The 12,806-nt window shown below is 38.7% G+C and overlaps 2 protein-coding genes across 4 annotated transcripts in view; one reads left to right on the forward strand and one right to left on the reverse strand.

Annotated features, from left to right (window-relative positions):
* apba2b (amyloid beta (A4) precursor protein-binding, family A, member 2b) overlaps window positions 1-1,567 on the reverse strand; it is a 57,147-nt gene extending 55,580 nt beyond the window's left edge. Inside the window, exon 1 of the mRNA XM_010731424.3 lies at window positions 1,412-1,567. The gene's annotated coding sequence lies outside the window, so the exon portion shown is untranslated. The remainder of the gene's footprint in view (window positions 1-1,411) is intronic.
* A 9,130-nt stretch (window positions 1,568-10,697) lies between these two features.
* syt7b (synaptotagmin VIIb) overlaps window positions 10,698-12,806 on the forward strand; it is a 95,680-nt gene continuing 93,571 nt past the window's right edge. Inside the window, exon 1 of one of the 3 annotated variants that reach the window (XM_019260748.2) lies at window positions 10,698-11,098. In XM_019260748.2, the coding sequence (XP_019116293.1) occupies window positions 11,065-11,098 (34 nt within the window). In that variant the 5' untranslated portion in view covers window positions 10,698-11,064. The remainder of the gene's footprint in view (window positions 11,099-12,806) is intronic. The other 2 variants (XM_019260747.2, XM_019260749.2) reach the window with 2 other exon arrangements.

The following is a 12,806-nucleotide window of genomic DNA, read 5'->3' on the forward strand; positions in this document are numbered from 1 at the left end:
ACTGTACCACAAGCCCGGTCTTCCATCCTTTCTCTGCCCCACTGTTAGACTCTTTGTTTTTCAGAAATGTTTCCACACAACATGAGATGTCTCTGTCTACTCACCTGTAACAACACGCAAATTTAGATTAGTATATTAGTTATAACACACGAGTGATTTGCACCTTTTTTTGTCTATGTGATTTATGATTGCTCAGGTCTTTATAATCTTAGCAACCTACTATCCAAATGTTTACTTTTGATTTCAGTTTCGGAGAATAGAATTGTTTCTGCTCTGTTATGATCACTGACACGACCTCATCACATGATATTGAATCATTTGAAATATGATCAAATCTTCAATGAATCGCAGCAAAACCTATTGAAGCAATGCATCTTAACGTACTGTGTATTCCACTGTGGGCAAGCATCGACTCTGGGGACAATATTGTTGTTGTAAGAGAAAACAAAACAAGACTTAAGGACACTGGCCAGTTAAATTAAATGTGAATGAATGACTGCATTAGGACAGATACTAAGGACATAACACTGTATGATGCAATGCAGACCCTTTGAGCCCGTCCCCTGCTCTCTCTGAACAATGAGCAGCCGGACACAACGCCTGTCAACAACTGCCCTCCCCTGTGGCCGGGACTGGCACAGAGTGGTACACAAATACACAAATCCTCCAGCAAACACACACACACACACAAACCTTACACACTGTTTAGGTCTTAGGCAAGTTGAAATCAGTATTTTCAGCAGGGAGCTGTACCGTAATGTACCTCACACTCTTTTCAACTTCAATCTTGCACCACGGATGGGAGGAATTCAACCGAATGTGTTATTCAAATGTTAGACAAGTGTGGGGATATAGTATAGTAAAGAAAATGAGCAGATATCAGGATTGAACAAGCCATTTCCACAACAGTCTACACTCAGCTGCACATGCCCGAGGTGCCGTTTACTAAAAGGATGCATGGAAGGAATTGGACCATTAAGGACATCTAAAAATTAATGACCTTCCGCATCTCATGAGACACTAAAGGCCTATAGCAATATAACTACAATCGATCATTTTAGGCGTAGACTAGGCTGCGCAAGGATGAATCACCAACATTTTTTTTGCATTAGGTGCGAACAGACTTCTGAACAGCTCAAATCTTTTAAACCGAGTTACCCAGGAATACATAAAGCTTCAATCACAGCAACACTTTTAAAGCAAAGCGAAGGCTTTTCGGTCAAAGCTCACCGCCCTGTTGTTAACACTGATGCTGAGGACAAATCCACAGGCGGAGCAGAGCAGCATCCATCCACCGATCCTCCGGATGCCTTAGAGGAGGAAGACTACTACAGCCACTCCGTCAGAGCAGGGCGCATCATTAACTGTCTCCTTTTTTAAAATAGCATTTTATAATAAAGCCACGTCTTACCTGGAGAATGTCATACGCTGATCAAGTCACCTCCTTTTGCGGGATCTGTGAGAGACGGTGCTGGCTTGTGGAGCATCACTCGGTGTGTGTTTGTTTCACCGACAGAGAGCGTAACGCACGGAGCACAGTGCCTGACAGCGGCGCCCCGGAACCAGCATAACGACAAAACGAGCCCACTGCAGAGGTGGTGACTACCCCACCCGAGCAGCGCGAGCTCGACCGTTACTCAGACAAAGGGTAATCCGTTACTCGGTCGTTACAACATCTATTATATGTTATGGAAATGTAGTTACTATCCAAAGACTGCATGGGTTTTAGGCCCAAAGATCAGTCATGTTATTATCTAACATGTTAAAAGAGACTGTGAACAGCTGAATTCATAAAACTATTTATTCATATACAACCATATATATATTGCTGAATGATTAATGCTGCTTATATCCTTGCATTAGTTAGATGTTTAGCTGGGATATTATATAACGAAACCAAACTTTGAAAAATCCTATAAGTCATATAATGCTCACCGTTTTCATGAAGACTTCTCTGACTCTCTGACCGAAAAAAAATAAATAATAATAATCCCACTGATGAAGATTAATAGGCTCAGGATTTTTTTTAAGCAACCAAACAAAAATGGCAGCACAAAGAGATGAATTTCCAAACTAATTGTCTATGGCACAATGGACTTATATAGTAGGGTCAAGCAGGTGTTTCCAATAATACTTAGGTTCAGTTCCATTTATTGACTTTCCAGTGAGCCAACATGCACAACGGCACCTGTTTAGCACCTTAATTAGTATCAGTGGTAACACCTGTGTTGACCCTGCCAAGACTGCTGTGAAAAAAGGTCTACAGGAGAACCTCCCTTCAAACAACATTGTGTAGAAATTTTGCAATTTAGCACCCCCAGTTTCAGTACTACATGCATTTGTTATGATTATATTACCTATAATCAATATAGAGAGTTGACAGCTTTGATAACACATCCAAAGATCAAGCTCGTGCAATAACACAAGACATTGCAGCCAGCTAATATTACTGTACTTACTGGTCCAACAGCAGAAGCCCAGCTCGGCGTCAGTCACTTTCACCTTTTCTCTTTTTATTCTCTTCTATTAACATCCTCTCTGTTATGTCCTCGAGGCTGCTGAGACCAGTTATATAGCCAGCTTGCCCAGCTCCTGTTCTGGCATGACACTGGCTCTGCTCCCCGTCACAGCGTTCGTCCATACCCTGGGTCTGAAGACTTCCTCTCTCCAGTGGTCCAAAACAGCTGTGGTACAAACAGACTTCACTGGTGCACTGAGTTTATAGTTCTGGCAGCCGAGCCAACAAAGTGATGCTGACATTAGCTGACAGCAGCTATAGTTCACAGCAGTTACTTTACTGTCCATCAGGAAATGAGGTTTGATGTGGAGCAACTGGAGGACATTCTCCATAGTTGGTGGTGTGTGATGTAGTGGCCATAAAGTATTACACATCTCTCATGGGATATTACAATGATTAAGAATGATTTAAGAAAATAGAGATATCCTTACAAAGTGTGAGTTAGAATAGATGCATTGGTAAGTGAATAACAGACAAAATAAAATGAATTCATGATTTAATAATAATTTAAGAAAAAATATGAAACAGAATCGTTAACGAATAGGAATGTGCCACATTCCTATTCATTTATGCAGGACTATTAAAATCTCTATATGTTAGGATGTTATTTTAATAGGCAATTCTTACATGATACATAGCTCTGTTTGTCATCTGAATCGATATAACAACTTATGACTTATGTGGGATAATAATAGCATGGAAATGGAAAATACTAAAAGGCTAAAAAATACAGGTACAGCACATTGAGGTACACCACAATCAATGGGAAAAGAAACAGGCCATTGGAAGAGATGTGAATAAAACCAAATTAAAAGACTTGTATTTAGCTTCAGCCTCATTAACAAGAATGATTTCATTTTAAGAAAACATAACTGATATGTAACAGCTGAAAATATGAAAGTGGACAATGTTTTCCTGCTCTTTGCTCCTCATCTGATAACTTCAGCTGCTAATCTGCCCCCTTTTCCTCTCTGAGCAGCTTCATAGTTTCCTCTGGTATGAAAGTATTTGTCTGAGTTTTTCCAGTTTGCCTCCCTCATGTCAAGGTATGCTCGCCCCATACCATAAGCTCGAGATGAGAAGGAAAACGGTAACAGTTATTCTGTAAAATGAAGAAACAGATTTAAAAGAAATAACAGGTCATTGTCAATTAAAACCTATAATCCTGGCTAAACATACAATTATATACACTTATATGTGTATATATTTCTAACCTTGTGCAGCTTGAATAGGAAATTTCCAGTCAGCATTGGTTTCCACAATTAGAATCAGAACAATTCCTGATACAGTAGAAGCAACTTCATGGTTATAGATGTCTAAAAGGAAAACAAAAAGCAATTACATAGTTCATCATGGAAAAAAACAAAGAATACATACATATCTTTATATTGTTCAGGACCTATTGCCACATTAAAATTTAAACTTACTTTGTTGTTCCTCCAGAGTTTACAGCAAGTCTTCTGGATCTGTGAGCACTCTACTCAACTGACTCTTCTTATATCCTGAAGCAAGGTGGGTTGATGGAAATGCGCATCCATTTCAGGGACGGTTAATGATTGATGAGATTGATATAAACACACTGATAATATTCCCTAGTTGTGCAATTGCATGTGTCAACAGGGAAAAAGATTTTCAAACTTTCAGTTTTTGTAGTTCATTTTTAACTTTTCCACTTATAAATGCTATATACAGTATACTACAATTTTATCTTTATTTTACTTTATTACTTGGTTTGTGGTAAAACAATCCTAAGTGATGATAAATAGTCCAGACAAAATTGTTACAAAATAGGTAAATAAGTTTGAGATGAAGAACAGCAAACAAACTAACAGAGCCTCTTTATTTAGATATCCTTTATTGTTTTTTTATTATTGTTATTATTACAATTTATTGTAGAAGTTTTTATTATATAGTATTTTACACTTATTTATTTTAGACTATTGTTTGTACATCACTGGTCCTGAACACTCGTTTCATTTCATGTGTAAGCATGCAAATGACAATAAATAAACCTTGAACCTTTATTAGATCTGAAGAAAGTAGTTCCAAAGAAAACTGTTCACTCTCAGTTTTATGGCTTGTCCAGAGAAATCCAGAGTTATTATTTTTGTTTAAATCTGTCGTATTCACATTCATTAATTCTGTTACATTCAAATAGAATGGATTGGGCTTGGGCTTTATTATGTTTTCCACACTGAGTGAAAATTAAAAAAAATGAAACTTTGCTTTTATTGTCATATAAATTATATTGTAAATGAAGTCACAACAAAGATTCCCTCTCAAGTGCTTCAGTCTCAGATGTCAGGTGGAGGCCAGCACTACCACTGAGTGGCCATGTATCAACATTGCAGCTGAATGAAACACACAATCACAGATGTATAGGGCAAATGGAAATCCCAAATGGCACAAAGAAGCAGACTTATTTCCATTGAAAGTTTTCATTTAAAACTTGTAACTGAAGTTCTAGCAATCAGAAGATGAATATTCATTTCAATGTGTTAGCTTAAAGAAAAGTTCAATTTTTTTAAATTTGTAAATTTTACTACAGTCCATCATCTGAAAACATAGTAAAACCAGTATGCACATGTCTATAAACAGAAAATTGCTAGAAAAAAAATTAAAAATAAAAATATTATCAAGCCATTTATACTATTTCATTACCTGTGTGTGTGGTTTATGTCTACCTTTACCTGTCAGGTTTCCTGTTTTGTTACCTATGTCTATGTCTATCTGTTTGTACTACGAGAGCAAAGTGTAACCAGAGTCAAATTCCTTGTGTAATTCTGATTTTGATTCCGATTTCATTTCCCACCTCAGTGAAATTTTATCTTTGGCTTCTACCAAAGTCTAGCAAAAGTAGATACACTACACATAGCATAACACATCAAACAAAACATACATCTGACATATAATCGTACAAATGGTCTGGTTCAAACTCAGAGTTTAGTTGGTGTGAGGTATCTGCAGTTATGTCTATGATTAAAGCTGGTGTACAGCACTGTCAAATATAATGCAAAATAGTGTTTGTGACTCACCAATCACCTTCCATGCAACAGTTTTGGATAACTTGCTTGGTCGTATGTGTCTAGCTATTTGGTCCTCCACAGCGAGCGTCCTGTGTCTCTCTGTGTAATTTGTAAGGATATTGTAAGTGTTGAAGTGATTACCAACAAATGGCTTATAACTGATGCTAACTACACGCTCCATACACTTTGCTAAAAGTGTAATGAGTGCAGCTGGTTAAACAGCATCTGAAACAACTGTGTGACAATCCCTTTAAACTGCGAGAACATATTTTAAACACGCTTTGGCCCAGGGGCTTTGTTGGGAATGATTTTGGAGAGATACATGGCTATTGCTGTCTTTGATAGTGAAATAGGTTCATAGGTACTTATCTTCCAGTGCAGATAATGCTGAAGCTTATTGGCTGACACATACATACTCTATACAGACTAATGTTTCACTTAATGTTTAGGATTATTGGTAATGTGGATCCTATTGCTGTGAGTAGTGTGTGTTGTATCCATTAATTTCACTAGGGGGAGCTCTGCTATTGCAGGAAATTGAAGCAAACTGTTACAAAACAAGAAGTCAGTTGAAAAGCAAGCTGCTCCTAATTTATTCAAGTTCTCTGTAGCCTCATCCTAATTATGACAATGAACGTAGACGTAATTTAATCTTTTGATGACTGCAGCTGTAAAATTTTGTTGCATAAGAAGGAACATATTTTACCGTGCATCTACAGTGATACACAATAATGTAAATCGTCACTATGAACACAACAGAGTGGAACGATGTATATTGTGATGCATTAAAAAGCATCATTGTCATGTAATAAAAAACTGCATACCTTATTTATTTAAGTAATTATACATTTTTAATTAACTTATAATGGAGAACAAATTACTTATGGTACAAATAAAACTCTACACTCTACAAAAACATCACTCACCTTCCAGGATTCCTTCCACGAACAACTGTTCTTATAACCAAAATATTTTGTACAATTTCAAATCCTCAATGCCATGCAGATCTTTTGTTTACCGTCATCTAAATTATAATCTAAAAGTATATTTCAGTAAAGACTACAGAATACCGACAAGATATCATCTGACTGATAACATTATATGTATCTGTTCTTCATGCACAGAAAGGTCAAGGGTTTGTTTCCATCAGTGCATTAGTTCATGCATGCTTCATTTAGCAACTGTTTCATGTGGAGTGCACATTCATAACTCATTGAAATGGCAGCTTGATTGACAACATTGGCCTGTCTGTACTCTCTAAGCTTCTTATCGCACTGCCACTGAAACTGCTCTTTGTGCAGCTGTGAGCGGCTCCCTGAGCTGTTAAGAGTGATTTTTTTTTTTTTTTATCAGAATGATCTCTTGTCTGGCATTTTTCACTTCATAGTTGAAATATGTCAGCTTTTTTTCCCTACATAGTTCATTGCAGGTTACATATTAGATTTTTTTGGTTCATTATTGATCCCACAGTTTCCTCAATCACATTTTTTTTTGTTTGACCCTGATTGCAGTGAAAGATTACCATATTTTAGCAGATTTGTGCAGTGGATCAGTGTACATTAGTGTAAATTTCCCCTCCAATTAGACAGATTTCAGATCATATATCATACATATCTCACATGGTTTTGTGAAACATGACAGACTCCAAACAGACATGCAAAGGGAGGTGGATACATTTAATACAATTGTCAGTGACTCATGGCACTACAAAGCACCACACACTTCACTGAAAGGGTTGCATTTCACTGAGCCAGAATGATCATTTAGCTAATTCACATTCTTCAACAATTGGCGAAAGCAATTTTTTCCTCTATTGTTGTGCTGATTGTATTTAAATGAAAATCATGCTCATATTTTCTTACCAACACAAGTGGATTGTACTGAATTTGCATCAATGTGTCTGTGAAGTATTTTCTTCCTAATTCATCAGGAATCATCTCTTTTGGAAGTCTTTGGATTGGATTACATATTATTGTCTGATTTCTATGGGGGGGAAAAAACAACAACAACCCAACAACAAAACATTAAATAAACTTGGAATCCCAAAAGTACTGCTTCTCTGATGTTTCCTTTTTCCAGAGATGAGGTGACTTCATAGGCCTCCTCAGCATACAACAGAAGTGGTTTTGTGATCTTCCATAGATGATATATGTTTATGCAATTCATTGATGAGATAAACACTGACCCCTGAAATTCTGATAACATCTAAATTTAATAAATACCTGTAGCAGATCTTCATCTGATCTGAAGATGGTGACTGTTAAAGTCACAGGTGGCAGCACGTTCAGCATCTAAGCTTAACAATGATATATGCTTTGTTGTATATCTCAAACTTGTCTATAAGACCTATAAATATATTGTAACAAAGCATCACAGCAGCTGAGTTGCTTTAATGCTTAGAACAATAATTGTGTTGACTGATATAATGGCACTAAAATTACCTAGAATCTGTGAGCGCTCACAAACTTCGGTTTTATAGTTTCAAATAAACAGCATCCCACACACTGAATAAATCGTTTTGAAGAAATTATGCGACGTCATTGAAAACCCCTGGAGGATTACTGCATAGCTCGAGTTGTGTTGATGAATGTGTTGTTTTGAGTTCAGAGAAGACACTGTGACAGGCTAATAAATATTCATAACAAAAAGACAGGGTGAGGAAGAGAGCTGGTGCAATGAGAAGTTAGTCTGTTTTTGTCCTATTGTTTCATTCACGGAGAGGGAGCATATTGTTTTCAGGACTGAATGCACTGTCTATGCCATAGATCAAACTGATTCCTCAGCTGCCATAAAGAAGAAACCAGTAAGGCTATACCGGAAAGCATATCTGCTTTTTACTGATGCAAGAAACTCACACAAGATGTAAAGAATTCTATCACAAGAGAGATGTCAGACCTAAATCTGCAACCCGATGGTTTGGTATACAACGGTACACAAAGGTGTAACCGAGACTCGACATAGCAGAGCACTGATGTGATACTGATCTAGAAAGTACAGTAATCCAAAATAGGGATGTGGCAAATTCAGTAAATTACTTGACTGACAGTGCAACAGTACAAGGTGATTTCAGGGAATGAAAACATTTTTCAGAGATAGAGATTTACATGGTACTTTTCTATAAAGCAATGTGCATGGAAGATTCATGAAAGCCTGCAGTTGTGGTAAACTATATTTGTAGCAGGAAGAAGACCATTCAAATATAAATGAGATTTAAGCCTTGTCTCATATTCCAGGTCTTCTGTTTTTTAAACATAGACAAATAGACACATTTTCCACAAAACAGTTTACCACGTATGACACCTTCTATTCCTAGACCCTCGAAATTGGATAACAAAAAAATAATAATAATAACATTCTAAAATAAACCTGTAAAACCTGCATGTCTTTGGACTGTACTCACAGAGACACAGGGAGAACATGCAAATGCTACATAAAAAGGGGTTTGAACCAGGAACCTTCTCGCTTTGCCACCACAGGTGTAAACAATACCTGGTTGCACTGAAATATACACCGATCAGCCATAACTTTATTATCACTTGCCTAATATTGTGCAGGTTCCTGTTTTGACGCCAAAACAGCCCTGACCTGAAGGCGTGGACTCCACTAGACCTCTGAAGTTGTGCCATGGTATCTGGCACCAAGATGTTAGCAGCAGATCCTTTAAGTCCTGGAAGTTGCAAGGTGGGGCCACCATAGATCAGTTGTTTGTCCAGTATGTCCAACAGATCCTCAATTGGATTGAGATCTGGGGAATCTGGAGGTCATGTCAACACCTCAAACTCATAATTGTCCATGGGCCAGCCTTCGCTCCCCACCTGTATCGGTGAGCTTTTGCCATTTCACCATTTTTGCCTTCTTGGACCACTTTTGATAGTTACTAACTGCAGACTGTGAACACCACACAAGAGCTGCAGCTTTGGAGATGACCCAGTCATCTAATCATCACAAATTGGCCCTTGTAATAGTCTCTGAAATCTTTATTTGCTCATTTTCCCTGCTTCTAACACATCAACTTTAAGGACTAAATGTTCACTTGCTACCTATTATATCCCACCCACTGACAGGTTCCATGATAACGGGATAATCAGGGTTATTCACGTTACATGTCGGTGGTCATAATGTTATGCTGGTCATGTATATAATATCTGTTATAAAGGGTTGGTCCTGTTGAACCAATGTGTTGCACAATAACAAACTTCACACAGCACTCTGTGATTATGTTGGATTCATCAACGTTCATATATTAATCAATTATTGATTTCACCAACTTACATAACGCCCCTTTCACTATTAACTTTGACCCTGGTCTATCTTATATATATTTACCGCTTTTAATGACTGATGGGAACAATGATCTTCCCATCTTCAGCATCCACTGATTGATGTGTAACACTAGAGACCGCCAGTGAGCCGTGTTCCACGCGTGGCTCTGGGCGAACGTGAACGGTGAGTAAATGAGCCTTTATCGACTGGATAGGCCCATTGGCTGTAATGGCATGATGGTCATAATGAAAGCACACGGGCTGCTCGTGACAGTGACACTAATGACAAAGCTTAATAGAAGCTCAACACGTGCAGAGAGTTAAAACACAAAGGCTGATGGAAACTTGGGCACTTGGTCTTTGTGCACAGATTGTCACATGGATCTGATTGATTATTGATAGCACATTGAGATAACTGGTGCAGGGATGATTTATAATATTAAAAAAAAAACATGAATTAATTTCATTTCTGATCACATTACAAGCATTTTCTCTGGATATACTTGTGTTTTCTCCTGCGCTCACACAGAGCATGCAGCGACATGCATCTACTACTCACATGACTACACTCGACTGTCTGTCATAATTAGCACTATTATCAAAAGGGGTGGCTATAACAAGCATGGAAGCTGCATTTCATGACCACTGGTGCTTTTTTTCCTTGTGGATTTCAGCGTTAATGCCCTGTATAAGCATACGAATTTATGCATATGATTATCCCAATTTATATCAATTCAAACATCCCGATCTGCTCATCAATGTGTAGTGTCATAATGAAACAAAAATCATATCGGTGTGATGTGATGCTGAAACATGAACCTCTAATCAAATGGTTCAACAGCACTGAGGGCGCACGGATTCCTCGCCTCAGCTGAGTAGACGACCTCCTACCGACTTCACATCACCCCGCCCGTCTGCCTGCCGTCTCCTCCCTAAAACCTTCGCTGCGACCATCCCTTTGAGCGTCTCTGTGGCTGTGAGACTGAGGGAGACAGAGCGAGAAAGTGAGTGAGAGAGAGAGAGAGAGAGAGAGAGAGAGACAACATACACGCAGACTTCCAACATCATCTAGACTACCTGCTCCACCACGACAAGGAGGAGGAGGAGGACGCACAAGTGCAGGCGCGTCCATGCGTGCCAGCCAAACAAGACAATAAGCGGGCAAGTGGACCACAGATCCAACATTGGAATAAGAGTTAGAACTCTTTTGGAAGAAGAGAACAAGACAGCCTAAATGAGTACATAGTAAAGAAGAGTCATGCATCTCAACAGAGAAGAAGATAACAGCAAAGGTGAGCAAAGCGGCCATCGGTGGATCATTTGAATCCAGACTCTGTATAGTTCAAAGCTCTCGCGTTGGTTGCCAGATGCCCTTGAGTGTGTCATGTTGATGTCAAGTAATGATGCTGGGGGTGTGTGTGTGTGTGTGTGGGAGTGTGGAGGGGTCATTCAAACAAGCTGGTGGTAACTGCTGTGATGGGTCTGTTATTGCTTTTGATCATAAAAAATAAAAAAAACCTTGCATGAGCAGCGAGGGAGGGATGATACACCCAAGGTGGCAGTGTAGTGACTGTCTGTGAGACAAACCACTTGGGCACTTGTTGTGCTCGATTTTTTATTTTATTTTATTTTTTTTTGCACGAGGTGACCTGAGCGTTAATGCACAAGGTCATCATCCATTGTCGGTCATAATGATAAGCAGGGACCGCCGTGTTTGTGTAGAGGTGCGTGTTTTTTTTTTGGTATTGTCTGTAACTGTGTCGCCACGAAACGTGTGTCCTCTCTGTGGTCTGAGGGGAGTATTGGGGGAGCAGACCGTGTGTAATGACACGAACCTCCCATCAGGATAAGTGATGATGATGATGCCTGTGCCAGAGACATACAGGGTTTTTTTTTTTTCACCCCTTTTTTACTCGCAATCTTTGAACTGAGGTCGGGGTCACAGACTAACACCTGATGCTGAAGGAGATTTGCCTCTGAATGTCTGTCGACATGACGCAGCCTGTGTCATATTATGCATTGTTAAATAAACACCAGTAAGGACTTCTCTCGTGTCCACCACACCCACACGTTTGTAAGTTAAGCATCATTTAAATGATTGGCATTGCATTACGCACAGCATGGTCACCATATGCACTGTTTAACCTGCACACTTGTATTAGATCCAGTTTATTGCATGCAATGTTCAAAAATGACAAATGTGAAAATAAGTGAGATATCAGCAGTACATTTCTGGCTAGAATTCCAGTATTTGTAGTTAAAATAGTAAGAACACTATACCGCACTGAGTGTTAGAAATCTCTGTAAACTCTCTTTTCCTAACATCTAAGCAGTATGCCAATAATGATGTGATATTGTTGGCAAGGGAATACAACATTTCATTATTATTTTTCTTTATGTGCAGCTGTCAAGCTTTATGGGCGGCTAATATCTTTGTTTTTACCAGCTGTAAAGTGTGTCTGTTTAGTGAGGAGTTCCCCATGTGGTGAGCGGTGCCCTGCACAGTGGCTCACTGCAATCGTCCCTCATCCGAAATGTCTTACGACCTCATTGCAAGATATGGTTTCATCAGGGACAAAAGATGAGTCACCATCTGCAACTAGAAGTGATTTCATGATTACATGACAAGGATGAGTGTTTGTGTGTGTGTGTGTGTGTGTGTGTGTGTGTGAGAGAGAGAGAGAGAGAGAAAGAGAGAGAGAGTGTGTGTGTGTCAGATAGATACAGATAGACACAGTGAGAGTGTCTGTGCAACTGAGAGGGAATGTGTGAGAGCGAGATGTGCAAGTCAAAACTATGAAGATGTGAGAAAGTGAAATATAACGGTCACACTGAACGACAGGACCTTCATACTTTCTATAATATAGATATATATACAATTTTGGTGAGTGCTTTATTAATCACAATTGCAGCTTTACAACAACAGCAATAATAATAATATAAATTCCAGAAAACATCTCATCATCAGTTGAGTTTAAAAGCATACCGCACATCTTAATA

This window comes from Larimichthys crocea, chromosome VIII, assembly GCF_000972845.2.
Source record: "Larimichthys crocea isolate SSNF chromosome VIII, L_crocea_2.0, whole genome shotgun sequence".
Classification (NCBI taxonomy): domain Eukaryota; kingdom Metazoa; phylum Chordata; class Actinopteri; family Sciaenidae; genus Larimichthys; species Larimichthys crocea.